The sequence below is a fragment of the Fistularia commersonii genome, chromosome 22 (assembly GCF_037954325.1).
Source record: "Fistularia commersonii isolate RoL2024-O1a breed Wild chromosome 22, RoL_Fcom_v1.0, whole genome shotgun sequence".
Lineage (NCBI taxonomy): Eukaryota > Metazoa > Chordata > Actinopteri > Syngnathiformes > Fistulariidae > Fistularia > Fistularia commersonii.
In genome coordinates this window covers 14,506,869-14,529,403 of record NC_141305.1, presented here as the reverse complement: position 1 = coordinate 14,529,403, position 22,535 = coordinate 14,506,869, and the positions used below count along the sequence as shown (strand labels likewise).

General features: G+C 41.4%; 1 protein-coding gene across 1 annotated transcript in view; it reads left to right on the top strand.

Annotated features, from left to right (window-relative positions):
- Positions 1-18,716, top strand: part of nr6a1a (nuclear receptor subfamily 6, group A, member 1a) — a 38,194-nt gene extending 19,478 nt beyond the window's left edge. The window contains exons 7-14 of the mRNA XM_086169229.1: positions 3,075-3,305; positions 4,239-4,294; positions 4,997-5,157; positions 7,091-7,321; positions 7,642-7,896; positions 11,748-11,869; positions 11,950-12,102; positions 13,048-18,716. Of these exons, the coding sequence (XP_086025355.1) occupies positions 3,075-3,305; positions 4,239-4,294; positions 4,997-5,157; positions 7,091-7,321; positions 7,642-7,896; positions 11,748-11,869; positions 11,950-12,102; positions 13,048-13,178 (1,340 nt within the window). The 3' untranslated portion in view covers positions 13,179-18,716. The remainder of the gene's footprint in view (positions 1-3,074; positions 3,306-4,238; positions 4,295-4,996; positions 5,158-7,090; positions 7,322-7,641; positions 7,897-11,747; positions 11,870-11,949; positions 12,103-13,047) is intronic.
- The last annotated feature ends 3,819 nt before the right edge of the window (positions 18,717-22,535 follow it).

Genomic DNA, 22,535 nt, shown 5'->3' with positions numbered 1-22,535 from the left:
TCATCACTTCGGGATAAAGAAGTGATGGCTGTTTGAAATTTCGTAATCCACTACGGGAGTTCGTATCCGAGTCGGCACAATGAAACATCCGCCGTTAAGGCTGGTGCTGATTAGGCCACTGATGAGTCAACAGAAAATGAATTTTCATCAATTTAGAGTCAATAAAATCACCAGGGTCTGCTCATCGATGAAAATAATGTAATAGATTGAAATAAAACTAGGAGTTCTTTAAGCTTGAGGATTTCAGGTAATTTTTAAACTCACTCCTCTTGCTAGTTTCTGATCTGATTAGGAGCCAAGGTAGCTACATGGGTCTGAATAGTAACTTTTAACATTAATTGTCTTTGTTGAGTCAATCCCGAAAAACAGATTGAGAATTGTCCTTCTCCACTTTCATTGTTGTGTAAGTAGTACTAACTAGCCCTGTTTGAGGGGTCTTAGTCACGCGTGTGAGTTCAGAGAGCAAACGAGTGACCCAGTGATGATAGCATCACTCCTGGATCAATGCAAATGATCAGACAGATCATAAAGAAAGAGAAAAGATATTTACCAGCTGCAAAGTTTCAGGGAGTGAACAGTCAGGTCAAGTAAGATTTTATTCATATGGCATCAAATCATAAGTAGATCTGGACCACATTTATAAATATCCTTTATTAATCCCTGTGGAGAATTGGATCTCTGCAATGAAGCCATCATGGATGAACCGTGAGCGGTCAGGCTCCAGGGGAGCAGTTAGGGGTTCAACACACTAGGAGGAGCTGGGAATCCAACCGGGACTGTTGGGTGTCAAAGACAATCACTCGACCTCCTGCGCCAAGCTGCCCCTCTTCACTCTCTTTCTTGCATTTGACAGTTAAATTCTTTATGAGAATAAGTTATCATCCCTTAAAGTGTAGAGGTGTGGTAAAATATTTTACCAGGAGTTTTGAGTAAGGGAACCAATTCGAACCATTAGTATCATGTGGTCCGGGCATCAATGCTTATCAGAGGGAAGCCCGGTCTCAGTAAATTTGCCTGCTCTTATCAGCTGACAAGGATACATTTCACTAAACCTGTAGGTAACTGACTCAACACAAGGCTCAGAGAAAATGTGCCCGTCAGTCACATTATCAGCCTTCTAACCTCAAAATCCCTAAGGAGGGTAAAGGTCCAGGCAACATGCGTGGCCGTTTCACACATTACACAAGAGTCTTACATTAATCAGACATACAGGTTAATCTGTGGCTCAGCAGGCTGTATTAACCCGCTGGACAGTAACAACAGACATGTTATATATGTGTTTGTATGTCCTTTTGTGTATTTGTGTGTTTTCTTCCATAAACATTCAGTTCACATCTTAAAATCTACAACCATCATGGCGCTCACTATGTCAACTATGCTAACAGTGATGTTCAGAACTTCAGTTTTAAACACAGGAGCATTTTTTTCAACACTTTATTCATCCCTAGTGGGAAATTGCTTAATGCATTTCACCCAGCATCATTATCTCGATCAACAACACTCAGGCAAGACAAGGAATTCGGGAATCAAACCAGGAATGTTCAATTCAAAGATGACTGCCCGAACTATCTGAGACATGCTGACAAAAGAACTAAGGTTTAATTTAAGGAATCTGGAATCTGTAAAATCATTACGTTATAACTGTATAGTGTAAAACCTTATATTCAGCACTTTCAAAAGTTTCAAGAAACTTAAACTTTGAAAACATATGCCATTTTGGCAAAATATGTTGGAAAAATAAAACATGGATTTTTTAAAGATGTTAGTGCTCAGTTAAAGCAGAACCGAAGCAAATGACCAAATGTGAAAAATTTCTGGAACACATTGGAACATCTTTTTGACGTGTGATCATCAAAAAGATCCATCATATTGATCACATCAGGATACTCTTGACCAGCAGCACATTTACAGTATATATATAATATCCATTCCTAGCATGTCAGTTGAAGCCACATTCATGCTGTAGCCTTGTCTTGTGTGCGTGCGTGCGTGCGTGCGTGCGTGCGTGCATGCGTGCGAGTGTGCGTGCGTGTGTTTGTGTGTGGTGGAGAATGTGCGAGGCGACTTAATTCAGGGCTTCCTCATTGAATTCGATAATGCTGCCTGGAGGTAGGTTGAGATTAAGAGGAGATTCTCTGCAGCTTTCTCCAGTTGCTGTCTTACCAGTTTCAGAGCACCTTGGAGATTAGTGAAAGGGATGTTCTCAACAGTACCACAATTGCATTGATCCTGCAGTGTCTTGTCACTCCCTCTGTTGTGGAAAAACTAAATGTTATGACATTCAAAAGTATCTTTTTACTATTGATATCACTCAGACTAAATGTTATATCCACGTAATATCTTTGAGTCATATCCTGTAATATTTTTCAATTATTTTTGATATTAGGTTTTTTAAGGGCTGGTGGAAGTTGTTGGTGAGGTTCAGGTTACTTTGTACTTATTTTCAGGTGACCTATATTGTAATATTGATGTGTTTCTTCATAATTTTGTAGGATATAATTTATAAGCCATGTCATACATTCGTGGCATGAAACAAATGTTTTTAAACTATCTACATGACTCTTCTTAAAGCAAATAATACTAGGATCATTTACTCAACATATTGTATATCAAAGAAAAAACTAAATGTAATACTTTGTGTACTTTGTAGGGAAAAGAGGTACAATAAACACATTGGTTTCAGCCTGCCGCTTCCTCCCGTCGTAGCTCCTCAATAAAACGTCCGTGAGACATCGCAGCTCTCTCTCTCTCTCTCTCTCTCTCTCTCTCTCTCTCTCTCTCTCTCTCTCTCTCTCTCTCTCTCTCTCTCTCTCTCTCTCTCTCTCTCTCTCTCTCTGTCTCTCTCTCCCTCTGCATTGCCTGTTACACTTCCACTTTCCCAAAATGATAGTTAGAGTTTAAGAAGCCCCAGCTTAGTCAGTGCATGTCTGAGGCTTAAGCTCAAACCACCCCCATGATCTCAATTAAAAAATTGTGCCTTCAAGGAGGTTTTTGCTCCCACTTTTTTGATGATCTTGTGGTAAAAATCTCTCAGATTAAAAGTGGGCTGACACCAGTCTATTTTATTTTCACAGATGATCCGGCTGACCAGCGCACTTGTCTTATCTGTGGAGACAGAGCCACAGGCCTGCACTATGGCATCATCTCCTGTGAGGGGTGCAAGGGCTTCTTCAAACGCAGCATCTGCAACAAGCGGGTTTACCGATGCAGCCGTGACAAGAACTGCGAGATGTCACGCAAACAACGCAACCGCTGCCAGTACTGCCGCCTGCTCAAGTGTCTGCAGATGGGGATGAACCGTAAAGGTAACACTATTACTTCCTGCTCAACTGATAGTGAGGTGTCAGACCAGTTTGAAAGTCGTCCTGCAAAGAGCGTTTAAACTGCACTAGTTATCTTGTTTTACATAAAAATAATACTTAGGATATATTGTTTGAATAAGTAGTGTATTCTCCAACTAGGGCCCTGTAATTAGATTTAACTGTAGATAAACAAGTGCAAGTAACGTCAAGTTTTTTCAAAGTAATCACATTGCTTTTGTCTTTTTACTATTCTATAATCACATGTAAATGAATGTATTAAATTCCTTTTTTGGTATAAAAATAGATTATCAAGAAACACCAATACTCTAACATTGATAGACTTTTTTTCCCCAGGTTTTCAGCTTGACCTGGGCTTGTTTCCACCTGAATTTAGTATCATTCCTTACAGGAACACACACAAAATACATATTTGTCATTCTAATTCTACACTGCCACCTTGTGGATGTCCCTTTTCAGTCCTGGTGGTTTCCGTCTTTGATTATACAAAGCTTGTCTTATGCACATGAACCTGAATTATATCCTTCCAAATGTTTAATATATATATATTGTCCTAGAGGCATCCTTCATGCATCACAAAACAAATCCTTCTGCCAACAAAGCAGGTCTTCTTCAGCTTCTTAGCTTAGGCAGAAGGGAGTTAAGACCCCATGTGGTGAAATTCGACTTGATGTTGATTATGAGTTCTTTTAGCCACTAGGTAGAGCCATTATACTAAGCTTTGCTTTGCAGCTGCTGGAACAGAAGTCATGTGTGTGTGTGTGTGTGTGTGTGTGTGTGTGTGTGTGTGTGTGTGTGTGTGTATGTGTGTGTGTGTGTGTGTGTGTGTGTGTGTGTGTGTGTGTGTGTGTGTGTGTGTGTGTGTGTGTGTGTGTGTGTGTGTGTGTTTGTTTGCTTGTTTGTTTGATTGTCCTGCAGCAATCAGGGAGGATGGAATGCCAGGAGGGAGGAACAAAAGCATCGGGCCAGTTCAGGTATCATGCCATCGATTACACTTTATGTTGTTTCTGTGACCTCCTGCTAAAGGAAGTTTGTGTACATTCAGAACACAAACCATTCGCCAACACTCAAAAAAACATTTACTAATTTGGTGGGGGAAGTAATGAAAGTGAGCCTTGGCCTTATTATATTATCGCTGTGTTATTATCATTATAATGGACTCAAGTCAGTGCTGTATTGTTAAGTCACTGTTACATGAGAATGTATTGGGAGATATGAGCTACTACTCAAGCAAGCGTTGCGGTCAGTTCATTTCAGTTTAATACAGTAATCTAAAGGGGAACAAAATAGAAGATATACTTACACTGATTAAAAGGCTGTAATTAATTTGGGCTGGATTGCTTTTCGGATTCATATGCTGAAATGAAAGTGACTTGAACTGCAGGCCAAAGTTGCAAGGCATTAAAATTTCCATCATGCTAATGTTATTAAATGGCTTTTTGTCTAATTTCTCATTGCCTCATCCTGGATGCTTTTAATTAGCTGTTTGTACAAAATCAATCTCACATACACACACGCACACCGGTTTCTTTCTTTGCTGTCTCTTTGTCAAACAGTGTCCTTGCTCTCAAATCCGAAGTGAAAAGCTGCAGTTCCAGTTCCATTGATCATTTGAACTCACATGCGCAGTGATTATAGGGTCCCTTGAGTGCACGCTGTGAAACGTGTGTTTTCAGATCACAGAGGAGGAGATAGAGCGGATCATGTCAGGACAGGAGTTCAAAGAGGATGCTCCTGAACACACCTGGGGCAACAATGGCGACAGTGACCACAGCTCCCCGAGCAACGGTGCCTCAGAGGGCAACCAGCCGTCACCCGCCTCCACGCTCTCATCCAAGTGAGTCAATGCTACTTGGGCTATGATTGTGATTATGAGGCAGTCCTGACAGTCTCATCCCTCATCCCTGTCTCAAACAGACATTTCGCTAAAGAATTCAAAGCTTGAATATGCTACTCCTTGTGCTTCACTGATGACATCAAACACAAAGAACTCGCTGCACTATCTGGAGCGATGCAATGTCTATCTGCACTCGGCAAGGACAAATAATGTCTAGGTACATGCACAGTCAAATTTTATTTTAATTTTTGGCCCCGTACAAACAGTAGGTTTATCTGCTCACCATTCAGTGGGCTGCTTAGTTTATCAAGTCCAATCTGAGGCAGAGTGAGCAGTGATAAGAAAATGGCTGAGTAAGCGGGATACAGGTACACAATTATCTGCCTTGCTCCATTTGGAACGATGAGGCTCCTTCAGAGATAAAGGTCAAAGGGTATGGAGCAATGAGCAGGCTTTGTCAACAATGGTATTATGATCTGATATGCGTCTTTGGAGGGAAAAAAAAGCACAAAACAACTCAAACAGCTTTGATCCAGGGTTTGCCGGGAGGAAGAAAAGGAATTAAATGAGAGCAAAGATGTGACATCTGAGTTCTCCGAAATTCTCATAAGTGAACTCTGCAGCAGTCAAAAGTCTTCCACAAGGAGTCCCTGAACCCTAGACGGTCCGCGGAGGTATTTTAAAAAAATGTTTTCTTCCTCATCTGTCCCACAAATTTCAATGTGTTTATATACGCATTGCCATGGATCCAGCATATAACAGTGAATGTATAACGGGAGGCCACATATGTTGTTTTTCAGTCAGCCGCACACAGGAGCTCTCCCAAGTTGGGCGCCAGTTGACTCATAGCATCACAGTAGCTTCAAAAGAAATAAATCTGCCAATTATGTTCATGTTGTATGCAAAATAACAAGTTTGTTTATGCATGCAGTTGGCGGTCTTCATTTATGTTGAGCATTATTACGATGCAATCAAGTTTTGAAAATCTGTAGGGTGCACGCCGTGCCAGTAGGTGGTGGTGCAGCTTTGAGCAGGCCAACACCATAGAACAAAACCGCTCATGCTGTCCTCACCGACTGAGGTGACACAATCCCATGTAAATTCCAGCAACACCAACTGAAATAGCAGTTAACTTTTGTAATCAGGATTAAAATGTAATGTATTTTCTTTTTAGCAATCATCATAGTATGTGAAACAGGATTCATTTGTTTTCTTGCTTCATAAATCAAAAACTATCAGAGAAACGTAGTTTTTATTAAAAGCATGATAGGATTTGGATATATTGTGCTTATGAACTATTTTTGTGGAGATTTTACACCTAATGAATGTTGTTCTGTAACTGGTGGATGTTTGAACCCTAAAAATGACCTGATAAGTAATTGGCTGCAGTGACTGAACATTTTTAGAAGCTATTGCCGAGGGTCAACTGTTAATGATTTCATGTTATTATTTCTTATTGTGTTAGTGATTTCATGTGATTATACGGTGTCTTTGAGTGGCAAGAACGGCGCCTTCAAATAAAATGCATTATTATTATTATAATCAGAAACAGTTATATTGAAATATGGCTTATAATGTTTAAATATTCAGTAATTAATTAATCAAATCATCAGTCCATCCATTGATGCATTCATTCCTTGTCTAATCTACCCATCCCGCATTAACAGTTGCAGTTTGGCTGCAGCCTGTCCGCACTGTCATGTAGCAAAAGGCAGGGTATATACTCGACTGCGCTCATCTAGGTCATTGGCCGTTGCATTTGACCAACCATTCTTAAATCACACGCTTTAGCATGGATGTGCAGCGTGTGTCTGTGGTTAGACCAAGGTTTTTATATGATATGTAGGCAATAAAGCAATTCTACAGGGGACTCTTCAGTGAGTAAATCTATTTCTCCGTGTCGGCAGAATTGTAACCTTTGACTTGTTTGCAGTCGCTCCGTGGAGATGAACGGATATACAGCGGCCCTCAGGGACCAGTACATCAACACCTCCATGTCAACACACTACCAGCTCCTGCCTCACCTGTTCAGCTATGCCGCCCAGTCCGGCCTACTGCCCCCCCAGCCCCGCAGTCTCTACCCACAGTCCCACCCGCTGGTATTGCAGCTGGTGGCTGCTGAAGACCTGGCGCCCCTGGCCACCCCCATGCTTATAGAGGATGGGTGAGTCAACACCAACTTCGTAAAAACTTCAGAATAAGGCATTGCTTATTTTTTCCTCTGTTTTGAAAGTGATAAGACACCTTGCTTGTTTTTATAGATTATTTTATATGTTTACCTCTTTTAGTTTTCTGCACCATGTTTGTTTGATTTGACCCTGAAAAGAGAAACAAAACAAACTGAACTATCAAACCATTTTAGATTTTTAATTAATAACAGTTATAAAGTCTATTAATTTACTGAATTCAAGTTTACCAGTGCCAGTTATCCTGGAATGGCATCTGAATACAGTTGTTACCCTCCAGTCTGTTTGTCCTTCGCAGGTACAAAGTGACGCAGGTTGAGCTGTTTGCCCTGTTGTGTCGCTTGGCCGATGAGCTGCTTTTCCGCCAGATCTCCTGGATAAAAAAGCTGCCGTTTTTCTGCGAGTTGTCCATTGAGGACTATACCTGCTTGCTCAGCTCCACCTGGCAGGAGCTCATCTTGCTCTCTTGCCTTACTATCTACAGTGCGCAGATCTTTGGAGACCTGGCTGATGTCACTGCCAAGTACACGCCGTCTGATGATGAGCTGCAAGGGTGAGTGGATTATCCAGGGCTGTGAATGGATAATTCTAGATAAAAGAAAAAACAGGATTGGATTTGATGAAAATATTTCTAATGTCCAAAGTGTGTGAATTAAAGCAAGGCATGTATCATTTGTCTACCTAGAGGAAGTCTGGAGTAGCAGAGAAGTATGTTAGACTGGTGTAGGACATCTATGCTAGCTGTGAGACAGTGGCACGGTGGGTAAAAGAGAAGTTTAAGGTGGAGGTAGGACTGCATCAGGGATCAGCTCTGAGCTACTTTGCAGTGGTGATGGACAGGCTGACAGATGTTAGACAGGAATCTCCATGGACCATGATGTTTGCAGATGACATTTTGATCTGATGTGAGTGCAGAGAAGAAGTTGAGGAAAATCTAGAGGGGTGGAGGTATGCGCTGGAAAGGAGAGGATGGAAAGTTAGTCGCAGCAAGACAGAGTATGTGTGTGAATGAGAGGAACCCGAGTGGAACAGCGAGACTACAGGGAGTGGGGATCAAGAAGTTGGAGAATTTCCGGGACTTGGGGTCAACGGTCCAGAGCAGCGGAAAGTGTGGAAAAGAGAGGAGGAGACCGTTTCAAGCAGGTCGGAATGGGTGGAGAAAAGTGTCAGGGGCACTATGAAATAGAAGACTATCAGCCAGAATAAAAGGGAAGGTGGACAAGACAGTGGTGAGCCCAGTGATGCCGTATGACCCAGAAACAGTTACAATGACGAAAAGACAGGAGGCAGAACTAGAGGTTGCAGAGATGAAGATGCTGAGGTTTTCTTTGGGAGTGACCAGGATGGATAGGATCAGGAATGAGTCCATCAGAGGAACAGCATGTCAGGTGTTTTGGAGAGAAGGTCAGAGAAGCCAGACTGATATGGTTCGGTCATGCACAGAGGAGGGAGAGTGAATATATTGATAGACGGACGGTGGAATTGGAGCTGGCAGGCAGGAGGTGTCAATGAAGACCAAAGATAAGATTTATGGACGCAGTGAGAGAGGATATGAAGGTCGATGATGTGAGAGAGGAGGATCCAGAGAATAGGCTTAGATGGAGAAAGTTGATTCGCTGTGGCGACCCCTGAAGGGAAAAGCTGAAAGGAGAAGAAGAAGATGCATCATTTGACTTGATAGACTTACATTGACAAAGAAGCTGGTGTACGATAATTGATATGTTTTTTTTAAGAGTTAAAACTCATAAATTGTCCCATATAACCAATATAGTTTCCAGAGGATTTCTTTATCTGACAGTCTTGGGATCCCATTTATTCTCTTGTTGTGATGTGTAAACTACTGATTTTAGAGCAGAAATATGAAAATAGAATGTAGAAAATAAAATGCAGAAACCCTTTATTTTTCACACCCAACTTGTTGTCTCATCACGCAGCTGTTTTTTCAGTGTTTTATATTTCTGAAAAATATATACAGAAATATATACATTTGATGATTTGGCCAGCCCTTTTCAAACTGTCCTCACAAAATAAGACCAATGCAGGAACTTACATTTTTCCACACTTAATCAGTGACTTTGGTCATCTGTTATGCTTGTAGAGTAATCAGTGATGTGCTGAAAAACTGAATGAAGTTTTACAAAAAAAAAACATCATCAGCATTGATGTCACTATAACTCTCAGTTTGAACTTATTAACTGTGCAGCACCTACGAATTTTATGTTATTTTATGTTATTTTAGTTTAGTTTTTCAATCAAGGCCTATTATTCCAAAACTGAAGAAAGTCTGCATTGTACAACTCACATGGACCTCAAATAAGCAATGTGAAATTAATGAGTCAGCGTTTATTAATGATACCTTTTTTAAGCTAATTCTATATCTTTTCAGCCAAATTCACAAAGACTATAAACACAGCCTGAAACCTAAGACAAATGTTAAAAGTCAACTGTTGGTTAACACATCCCTCAGCCAACAGATATAAAACAGTCGACATGACAATGATGTAGCCCACACTATATTTGTGTTTCTGAATCACTTATCAAAGCAAATATGAGAAGAAATGACCCTCCTTCGTGCGGTTGGCCATTCCTCACCTCCTAGATGTCTCATCAACCAATACAAGATATTGCATGTGTAGCTTTAGATTTTACTTCCTGAAATATGGCAGAGGTGGATATCAGGATTTCAAGTTCTTTACAAAGCCCAGACGTTCCACACTGTGAGCCCAGTGTCTCCTGAAAGGTTTATTACGTTCCCTGTCTTCCAGTTAGGACGGCACTACTGGATGGGTGCCAGTGAAGTGGTCCATGACCAGAGGAATTCCTCTAGGCAGAGCTGTGGCTAGCACCGCCTGTCTGGCGCTATAGGTAGTAAAAGACGTGTGGGGGTTGTGTTCAGTGTAAATCAGAGTGGAATTATCTGACCCCATAACAGACATCCCACCCAATACAGTATATGACACCACTGTGGTCAGTTTACGTGAAGTTCAGTTGTGTTAGGAGTGGATTGCTGATTTACAGTGGTAGCTCTTTAATTCTGTAATGTTCCACTATGAAGGAGATGACAGGTGTGAAAGGTGTTTTTCTTAGACCTTGCTAAAGCTAGATCATGCACATGATGTCTCAGTTTAATCCATGCCTATTCAGATTCAAATGTGCCTGCAAACTGACCAGAATTCAATTCTGTGGGTATTAAAGCTATTTAAAACAGTCAATAATCCAGGGCATGCAATTGTTCCCTATTTTTCAAAATTGTTGCACAATTATTCACATATTTCTCTGTCCAAAGTACAGACATTTCAAAAAGGAAATAAAGCTAATAGTAAGGAAAGTATGTTCTTAAATGCTTTGCATAAGTGTTGAATATTGTCAAAAAAAATAAATGAAAGAAAAAAAAAACACTTCAAAACCATTTTGAATTACATATTCACACACATACACATATGTACATGTGAATGTGTATACGAGTCCAGCAACCTGAGGCTGTACGCGAAGTGGAAAACAGGACGCTATGGACTACACTGCCCAGGAACAAAATGTTGGCCCCCCTTACAATACATCAGGACAATGTCCCCCATTGATGATACGTTAAGTGGTTGCCTCGAGCAATCCTCAAGCTGGGGGGCTGTCATGGAAAGACAACCCCCCTGCATGGCACGTACCTTTGTCAAGGTGAAGAAGTAGCTAGCATCCTGAAAACAAATCAGGGGCTGTTAAAGGCTTGACTGAAAGACAGCTGAGAGGTCATGGCTGCAAGCAAGAGCAATCATTGAACACAAAATCACTGAAGACCAGGATCTACTACATCAGATAAACAATCAAGATGCTGGCTGGAAAGGCATAAATGGAGCATCATAACCATGTTTCTAGCATCGTACACAGGAACAACTGTGCTGGGCTGGAGGTCCCAGGAGTCCTGTGAGACTTCCAGTTCCATCTGAAGGCAAACTAGTAATTACATTGGTGGACAAGAAGCATTGTTTCTATACATATATATATATATTAGATAAATTCTCCCAATTCACCATACTTTTTATGGTTGGAGATGAGTTTTACTTTTGCTTTGTGGTAGAGGAACGGTTAATACAAAGTTGTATACTGTCAGAATTTTTAGTCTCAATGTTTCAGTGTTTATTTTTTATGGATTGTGCTTTCCCAGTTGAGCGGGAGCTCATCCACCTCATGCTCAGCCTGGCTAAATGTTTCTGTTAAATATAATTAAAGGCTAATTCTGTCTTCCTGTAATGTATTTATTTAATTTTATTCTCAAGATTCAAATTGCTCACTGTTGATCTAATATGCATTTGTAAGACACATGAAGGGAAGAGTTCGAAACTGAGAATTTGTTGAGTTAAACGTTGCACTTTTCGGATTCTCAAAATGGAGCCGTTCTATCTGATCCCTCAGCTTCAGCGAGGATGGGATGGAGGTAATGGAGAGGTTGATATACCTGTTCCGTAAGTTCCACCAGTTGAAGATCAGCAACGAGGAATACGCTTGCATGAAAGCAATCAACTTCCTTAACCAAGGTAACGATAGAAACCTCAACGTTTGCCCAACTCCCACCGTTACCGCCACTGACCCTATCCTTTGTTTGATGCCGCTGTAGATATTAGAGGACTATCCAACATCTCACAGCTGGAGCAACTAAACAAGCGTTATTGGTACGTTTGTCAGGACTACACAGAATACAAGTACCCACATCAGCCCAAGCGCTTCCCTGAGATAATGATGTGTCTGCCGGAGATCCGCTGCATCGCAGGTATTTTACAGAAAGCAAGTGATGAACAGAATCTTACTTAATGTATGTTTGCATATAGATGCACGTCAAGTCTCTCAAGGCAATGAAAAGTAGATGTCATAAAATGATAACAGATTCAAGAGCTTGAAAAATATTTTCAGTTATGATAACGGCTGTGTTTGCATTTACAAACCAACTGACAAATAAGTGTCACGATGAGTTCAAGTTATTTCATGGTCGTGTAGCTGCGGCTGTTCAGATCCCAACATGCATTGTAAAAGTTCTGCTTGTCTCCTTGTAAACATAGCTTTCTAAAATATTTCTAAAATGCCGGCTGAGTTTAAACAGCAGTGTTTTTTTGTGTGAGTTTGTCACATATGTATGAAAAGATGCTGTCAAGTAATTCACCTGTATTTTACAAAATACAAGTTAACATGCAGGATCCACAAGCGTGACTATGAATAAGAGATCCATATTGACGTCAGAGATTCTTATCGCTATAGATATTTTAGTTCAGACCTGCAAAAATTGAATAAATATGATCCAGGATCACTGATCTGTCCCTGAAACGTTTTGTTTTACTTTAAGCATATTATGCAATTAAAGACTTGACATCGTCAATTATTTGCTGACCACATGTTTTTGGGTATAGCCCCTCTAAATTCACAATTTCCTGTCAAAACATCTAGAAAGTGTTGCATGCATCATGTAATGAACACCAAGCATAAATAATGTCAGAATTCCTAACGTATTTATTCAAAATGATGATAACATAATGAACAAAACAGCTCCATCTGTGCCCTGACTAGATATCCAAGCATCTAACTTGTAGTGTTTTGTGCTGTTTAAACGCGCCGTAAACGGAGGTTGCACAAATTCCCCAAGGCATCGACTCACCGGCCCCGTTGTTGTCACTCCCGTGTGATTGACGCTGTTCTCAGCTCACTCCTTTGTGTGTTTGTGTAGGGAAGCTAGTGAACGTACCTTTGGAGCAGCTCCCCCTCTTGTTCAAAGCAGTCTTGCACTCTTGCAAATCAAGCCTGACCAGCTACAGGGCCGGCCCGTCGCCGTGTGTGACCGCCACCTCCGGAAATTAGACCCCTCCCCGATCAACCCCCTATGAGGCGAGGGATCGCTCAAGTGAATGTGACAAGCAGCTACTTTTTTTTGTTGTTGTTTTGAAACTTTTTTCTTTATATATTTATTACACGACAGAGCTGAATGTATGCTGATTTACACTGTGCACATGCTTCTGTACAAAACAAATGCTCATAGATGCATTGGTATTTGGAGGTTTACAAGTTTGTATCCTGTATGCTCAATGTGTCAGTGTTGCCATTGTTAGAGCTAGACTTTAAAAGAGTTTTTATTCAGATGGGGGCAGATAGACACATGCGATGAGTGTTTTGAGACTACCTCAGGAAGACAATGTTGCTATTTTCAGGTACCTTTTCATGGTGTTAAATGAAGAGTTGCCCAGTCTAAAACCAAATCCCTGTGGATGCTTTGACACCTCAGTTAGAGGCTGATTGTTCAAAGGAGCTGCGTAAATCAAACAGTGTGTTGTTACACTGAAAATGCAAAATGAGTTAGAAAAATTTTGCTACTTTATCTGCATGGACTCTCAGACATCCTGCTTATTGGAGGCAGTCTTGTCAATTTAACATTCCATGAGCTAAGGTGACAGTTTTTTGTGTGGGATCTTCAGTGATAAAGGAGGATACGGGTATTTTTTTACAATCATAGACTGGGGATGTAAGGCTTTATTGCAGGGGAAGGGGAGGATAGCTGGGTTCGCTTTTACCTCTATTGTATTTTGTTTTTTCGTTTATTTTTTTCTTCATGTGTGTTTCATTTTTTTTTTTTTGACCAAAGTGTTATGCAATGATTTTTCACCCATTGATGGGTTTGGAGCTGATAGCTCAACAGACAAAATCAATTTCTTATCAACGAAGGATCAGGATAAGGAATGAATCAATCTGTGTCAGAGGCGAAACCCTCTACTGGACAGACGAGCACATAGCCGGAGTTCATCCTAAATGCTGCTAAACCTGTGCATGTTCTCGTAGTTGAGAATGCGCATCGCCTTTGTGGTTCTGCTTCTCATTTTGTGACCTTCCACATTTACTGAAAGCCGTAGTGTCGCGTTCGTGAAACATCCATTGGCTATGGTCTACTTCCACAGCTGAAGCTGTTCAGGGGCTTCGATGCCACTAGAATCAACTAGCTGAGAAGTTTGCATGAGCAAATTATCTAGCAAGCCAAAACTTTACACCAGCTACCTCTTGGCTGGAACTGTGCAACGTGTTCTAGCTTTCTTTGCTAAAACAGTTATTCCAATCAACATGTCCACCATCAGCCAAGACCTGTCAGAATGGCATGCTCATGCCATAGCAGATTTCTGATGGGTCAACTAGAGATCCCCGAACAGGTTGCTTTGGCTATCAGGTCTGTGTGGTCCAATCAAATTTTGCACAGTCCCAAGACGACCACGAGTGATTCAAGTTTGTTCAGAGCTAGACTGATTCAAGGACGCAAGTTTTGGGGAAGGATTATTTGATATTAAAAACCAAATGCCTTGTTGATGCCTGTTGCTGTAACAGGAGTGAGCAGATCTTTGATGAAACTGTTTCTCAGTGAGTCCAGGATTAGTTCAATTTAGTTGAGTTCCTCCGGCTTGCCTGCCATCTGACAGATATGCACATAGTTAAAAAAAAAAAAAAAAAAGAAAAGAAAAAGCCATAGAAAAAAAGGTCTTTATTTTTGAAGTATGAGATGGTCATTTCAAACTGCTTGATGTGTCTTCTTCAATTCGTCCTTTTTTTGCATTTTTTTGGCCGTTTTGTGATGTGCAAACCATTTGAAATGCAGGCAAAATGCAGTCCCTGCAAACGACTCTTTTTTTTGCACACAACGGTGAGATTCCGAGACCTTGACCCTTGACCTCGCCCACCGCCCACCTGGTGTGTTCCTCTCTCAGGTCCCTGCTGACCTGGATCTAAACAGGGTAAAGTGGGTGTTATGTATTTCATTCAGGAGTTCTTCAGTGACCATACTGATGTTGTATTAGTAGATGTAGGTTCCAGGACATAGTAGGTCCTCTTTAGAAAAGTGTTTCTCTTCCACCTTATTTCCTCCAGTGTCCTCCCACCCTCTCATTCAGAGTGTCGTCTAAAGGCAAGAGGCGCTGGGGCTGATTTTTTTTTTTGCGCAATGAACAGAGTGAGGCGAGAGCGTCTCCATGACACCTTTGGTCCAACGCAGTGTTACTCGTTCCAAGGTTAGCCTATTCCCTCTTTTGATTTTTATAACTTTTTCGTGTACCTTTTGTAGTTATCGTAATATTTTGGGCTTTTGTTTTTTTTTTTTTCATGTATTCAGTGTTTTGGAGTGAAGACAACCCCTCAATTTCTGAACTTCGAATTCTTTACTTTTTGTGATGTGAATTTAAATAGAAAACCATTCCCTTGTGCACATTTTATGAGAAGTATTACTCAGGCAATGACAGTTTTTACATATCTTACTGATATCTTGGAGCCTTTTATGAATCCTTCAAATAATTTAAACTACAACTACATTTTTTTTTCTTAGCCTTCTCCGGGTTTACTCTTAGAATGGAATGTCAGAATAGCTGAGATGGGTGTGTGGAGAATATATTTGCAGACACATCAGTCATCCCTCGGGTTTTTGAGGCTCAGGGTTAAAGGGTTGTTCATTTAAATTACTAACAAATGTTCTCCATTCATCACCTTTATGTTTGTCGGTATTGCGCTGTCATTCAATAGATTTGATTTCAGAGCTACACCAGAAAATCAAAATGATTTTAAAGCCCAAGTCGTTTGTGATTGAATATAGGAGAAAGTTATCAGAAATTCTGATTTTCTTAAACAAAGTGAAAGGCGGTGGTGCAATGGTAACTGTTGCTGTCTCGAAGCACGTTCCTGCGATCAACTGGCAACGAATCGGGGGTGAACCCTTTTTCCTCTGCCAGTTACATCTTGGATTGGATTGAGCTCCCCCACAAGCGGCAGATGCGCAGTATAGACAATGAATAAATGATCAAATTTCGGCAGGCGGAATTATTTCAGACAAGCCTGTATTTGCAGAGTCAATTGAATAGAATTTCTTGACTTGCATTAATACTTTTTAATTACAAATGTGTTAACGATGCCACCAAGCACTGAATGGACTGCAGTTTCAATAACTGTCTCTCAAATTTCTAAATGTGTGTGCCTTTAGCTGCATAGTAAAGCACACAAGGCACTCGATTTTATGTGGTTTAATCTTGCCAGAGTGCGAATGTATGTTCTGTGTGTACGTGTTAATTTGCAGACAAAATAACAAGAAAATAAGAAATGAATCGACGATATACCACGAAGGTGGTTGAAATTGTCCAAAAATAAAGACGTGCCGTGGATTGAGAATGTCTTTGTAAACAGCTCTGACCAGAATAAAAGACTTGTTAGTGATTTGGCTAAATCAACCCTTTAACCCTCTAAATCTCAAGGAACTGTACCAAACACTAGCGTTGGTGATGGCCCGTATCATGTTAAAGGAAAAATACCCCTAAATGCTAACCTTGTGTCATGACTCAGTATTTCACCAAACCCCCAAACAGTCTGAGAAATGTAGGATTACTGACATACAGACATTCCGGGTGGCCAAAACAAACTCTTCATCTCAAAGTAACTCCAGGAATGCAGTGAACATCAGAGGATTGAGATCTGGCCATGGAAAAGGATCTGAGGGTGGATTTCTTTTAACGTCAATGAAAATAATAAAAGTAACTAACTCTGTTAACAGCCCAAAAGAAAGTTCTCCAAGGCGACCTTACGACTGCCTCTGCCACTTCTGGCCTATATACTGAGGAAAGCTTTCATTTTTATTATCTGTCTTTTTTCTAAGACAGGGAAAATGTCATTTGCAATTTCTGTGCTGAAACTACCTCTTTGTCATCATTTTGCTTATCTACATTTATTGTCCTATTTATTGGTTTCATTGCACCAATGTTCTGTTATTTTTTGTCTCTTATTTCACTCAGTGACCTCTCAGACTTCGAACAAAAATACGTTTCTTCTTTTTTTTGTCCTTCAATACTTTAAAATGTTGCCTCATCATATCTTTCTCTACCTCAGACCACTGCCCATCGCTGTTGGCAGTTTTTTTTTTTGAATTTGTATTGTTATTATTTCCATTTTTTTCCATGACCTCCAACTGTTACACACCAGGCCCTCTTAATCTTTCCCTTCAGGGAACTTCTTCCTCCTCCCCTTTTTGTTTCATGCTAAATTAGCGTCATCTTTATTTCACTCATCCCCTTTTATCATGAATTCATAACCAAAGATGAAAGAATGTCAATGACAATGTCAGCGGACTGATTACAGGTTCACGTGATGCAGCTTTATTTTGCTGTGTTGACCTCTCCTGAATCTGTCTTGTTATCTTGTGAATGGCTGTTTGCTGTGTACACTTTATTCGCTCCATCAATGATATACCAGTGTTATTTTTTCCCATTGAACTCCATGATTGCCGTTTGTCAGTTAGGCACCTCAAGGTAACACTGTTTCTAACCACGGGGCTGCTATCATATCTGTCAATGCTGCTTTTGATCGATTATCAATCGGAGAATGTATCTGTGGTCACGCTGACATCTCCTCATGTTTACATGTTTCTGCTCACTCGTGCGACCCTGGTGCTGCAGCACGCGACCACAGGCAGACTGTTACAGCGTCATCACAGGGCCTGGGCTCACTCACACTAGAAGATAATCATCTGGACCTTTAAACACATGTCTGATATCCCCAGTCGGCCATTCGGTTCTGTGATGTTGCATTTACTGCCCTGGAAGTTCAAATTTGTTTCTTTTTAAACAAACAATTATTGTTTTGTGTCCTAGATTTTGAGTCATTTAAAGGTGTAACTCAAATCATCCTGAAAAACTTGGCTCATGCTCTTGAAAAAACAAGAACATGATACCGTCATCATTATATCACGACAAAGTTAGGCTGTTATCTCAGGAAAACCACTGATGTGATTTGAAGATAATGATACAGAGAAATTGAGATCTCAAGGAAAATCTACTAAATGATTATAAGTAGGTTCTGCTTTAAAGAAATGCCAACATCATAGTTACCCTATGCGCTTTAGAGAATAAACACAGGAAGCCAATGTCATTTTTTCAAGGTAATGCTAAAAATCAATGCAAAATTGACATACGTTTTAGAACTACATGCTGTCTAAAACACACTGTTCTTTCTGTCACTTGCTGTCAGGAAAGGCAAGAACAGGCAACATTTTCTCTTGAAAGAAATAAGAGTTTAAGCCACATGCAAAGCAACATTTGTCAAATGCCAGCCATCTTCGCTGCCTGCAGCCTGCTGCACAGGAGCACAAGGTGAGAAGAGTTTTGGGGATGTAGCATAGAAAACGAATGACATATCTCAGGGAAAGAACTAGACTCCGATGCTGTCATCACCTGCGAACAGACAATTGAAACATTTTCATGTGTCTCTCTTCAGAAATCACTTGTCTGCTCTTGTTACTTTAACTACCTGTGAAGAATGTGATCCATTACGTGTTAAAAGCATGTTTAGAATGTGTTAGGACTTTAAAAACCAAATAAATGTGAACGTTATGCAAGTGTAACAAGTTGTCCTTGATATATTGGTCCATTGTATTGAATTTCCTTTCAAAGTGAAGCTGATGAGATGATGTTCTATTCAGCTGGTGATACCGAGCTTTATGAGATGGATCTAAACACAGTGTATAGAGCTGAGTGGAACAGGTTTTGGATGCGTTTGGCCTTGACCCGCTGCGTGGCACACTCCAGCATGCCTTTCATTCAGATAGATTGTAAAAAGGAGTCAAAAAACTATGACACACAAGTCATGGCAAGATGGGGATGGAAAATATATAGATTTTTAGTCTTTCTTTTTTCAATATAATAGTCAAACTGTTATAACTCGATAGTGCTTTGTACGAGCGTTCATTCACTCTCACAGCCATACAAAAAGAGCCAGAAGGTCACCTGATAGTCACCTCACCTCACCTAAAGCTCAAACAGAAGAGAAATTAGGTTGAACCCTTTTTTTTTTTTCCCTTATTTTTAACACTCAATATTGACTTAAAATCTGGAATTGCGAAAATGACAAATTAGCGTCATCCAGTCCATCCTGCCACAATATTGGTTCCTTACAGCACATCCAATAATGGTTGCGTATTTATATTCACCAGTGAATCAACTTTTAATTGACACATATCAATATGTAATCACTACTATTTGCCAATCCTTTTCATACTTCATAGACAATTACAAACTTGATACCAAGGGCACAAAACATTTATAGTCTTCACAAATACCTTTTGCAAACCAATCTTCAGGTGTCCAAGGTCTCGATGTACAAGACATTCTACCTGGCTCTAAAAATAGTATCACAATTTTCCAAGAAAACGTATAATAAATAGGGATAGGGCAACAATACTTCTTGAATCATCCAGAATGGTCCAGAATACAAAGTCTGAAGGTGTTCCATAGGGTCACTTCCCAGTGGGACATGAGGGAAATGTCCAGGATTCATCCTGGCCAGATACCCGCGCAACCTTTGGCAGATTTTGGCACTGAATCTCATCCAAACCACTTTATATTAGGCAGCAAGGCACTCCATTTAGAGCTGGAGCTCGCGATCAGCCAACAAAACCACATCATCTGCAAAAAGCAGACCCCCAATCCTGAGACCAATAAACAAGAACACCTCAATGCCCCAACTCCACAGAGAAATTCTGTACATTAAGGTAAAGACAGAATTGTTTACAAAAGACAGCACTCTCCAACTATTGATGGAAATGAATCCACTCTCTGATAGACATGGTCAGACGCCTTCTACAAGTCTGAAAAGAACATTAAAATGGATGGGCAAACTCCCACACACCCTGATGGACCCTGCTGAGCGTGTAGAGCTGTGCCACTCCCCCGTGCAGCAACCAGAGGGTAAACTGCACTGCTCCTCCTGAGTCCGAGGTTCAGCTATCTAAAGGACTCTCCTCTCCAGGACCCCCGAACAGACCTTACCAGGGAAAATGAGCAATGTGATCCATCTGTAGTTTGAACACACCCTCCTCCTCTTTAAGGAGGGGGACCAACAACCCAGTGTGCCAGACGAGCGGTGCTCAACATAAATGCAATGTTGAAGAGAGCCCTACCAGTATGGAGCTTTTTCATCCACCTCAGCAACTTTAGCCCACCTCCAAGTCCCCAGACTCTGCTTTGGAAGGTGTGTATGTGGGATTGAGGATAACTTCAAAGTTTTCCCTCCACCAATCAACAACCTCTTGAGTTGAGCAGCACCCCATCTCCTCTGTACACATGACTGAATGCAATGCATTGTCATGCACTGCGTTCTCCTTCGAACATGCTGGATGGTCGGCCAGATATCGCTGAGCAGGTGCAGGCTGTCTCATCCTACATCTCCTTCTGCATCAAAAATGTCACACCCTCTTTAGTCACCATGTTTGCTAACAACAAACCCCTGGGTGACTAAAGAGCTAAAGAAGATTCTTAATAAGAAAAAAAGAATCTTCTTCACCAGCCCTGAGGCTTAGGGGAAGGCGGTAAAACAGGGGGTCAAACAAGCCATACAAACTGCCAAGCTGAGTTATAAGAAGAGGGTGGAGCAAACTTTGCACAAGGGGACCTAGGAAAACTGGAGTTTTCCATCTGATTTTCCAGAACTCCTTGTCCTGTAGCACAATGCCCCAGGTGTAGAAACACTCAACAGTGATTCCCTTCCCAAAAAAGGGGACCTTGGATGTCCTCAGGCCAGTGGCTCTCACCTCACTGGTGATAAAGGTCTTTAAGAGAATTGTAAAAACTCACATCATTGGAGTAACTGAGCCCGTGGTTGATCATCTCCAATTTGTCTATAAGGCTTGCAGAGGAGTGGATGATGCCAAGATCTTCCTCCCCGACTCCCTGGAAACCCTGCAGAGGAGTGGATGATGCCAAGATCTTCCTCCCCGACTCCCTGGAAACCCCCAACAACACAACCAGGCTCCTTTTTGCTGACTTCTCCTCAGCTTTTAACACCCTGTAACTGTACATACTGGCAGAGAGGCTGATGATCCGTTTCAACATCAACCACCAGGTCATCCCGTAGATCATCAGCTTCCTCACCAACAGAACCCAGAAGGTGCTGGCAAACAATGTCCTCTAGGACACCCCCTTTACCCCCACCGGCTCACCTCAAGGCTCACCTCCTGTCTTCCCACTCTTCATCCTCAACATTTACAACTGCAGGTCCACACAGCGGGACTGCCACCAGGTGAAGTTTGCAGACAACACTGTCCTCCTGTCCCAATTGTCTGGTCCTTCTCTCAACCATGGTTCAACCCTCCAGGACTTTGTACTCTGGTGTGAAGCCTCCTGACTGAAGCTGGATGTTAGCAAGAGTAAGGTCATCAGATTCTACAGTAGGCAGATGAAACTGGCAGAGGCGATCACCACCACCATACAAGGGGAGCCAGGTATCTGAAGGAGTTCAGATACCTGGGCACTGTCTTTGACATCCTCTCGAAGTTCTCCTCTAACACTGAGGAACTCATCGGGAAATGTCACCACCAGCAGTACTTGCTCAGGGAGCTGAAGTCATTTGAGGTTACCAGCATAATCCTAACCATGTTATGTTCATTGTGACGTAATGACCTTCTCCGTCACCTGCTGGTTCCATTCCATCAACAGGAACAGGACAGCAATCCCCTGGAGCGCACCACCTTGGTCTGCTCCAAAATAACAGTCCAACCCCTCAGACCCACTTCCATAACATTCAAATATTAAATACAGCCAAAAAAAATCCTCACAGATCAGTCCAGCATCTTGCAACCGGCCTTCAAGTGGCCCCCCTCTGGTCGCAGACTCTGCTGCCCCACTTGCAAAACCCAGAGGAGAAGATTAACCTTTATTCCAAGAACCATCTAACTCCTCAGTTCTCAGCAACCCTGCAAATCCCTCACTGCTTTACCACCCCCCCCCCCCCCCCGCATAAATATATAAAATTCATTTATTTTATTCTTTGATGTTCACAATTTGATGCCACTACCCCATGTAACCCCCCAATTGCCCCTTGGGGACGAATGAAATTTGATCTGTATATTTTTCTTGTATTATTCTCCATATAAGTTCAAGGTGGAGGTGGGACTCAATCAGGGATCAGCTCTGAGCGCCTTCTTGTTTGCAGTGGTGATGGACAGGCTGACCGATGAGGTTAGACAGGAATCTCTGGGGCAGATGACATTGTGATCTGATGTGAGTGCAGGGAACAGGTTGAGGAATAGCTAGAGAGGTGGAGGTATGCTCTGGGGAGGAGAGGAATGACGGTTAGTCACAGCAAGATAGAGTATATGTGTGTGATTGAGAGGAACCCGGGTGGAACTGTGAGGCTACGGGGAGTGGAGATCAAGAA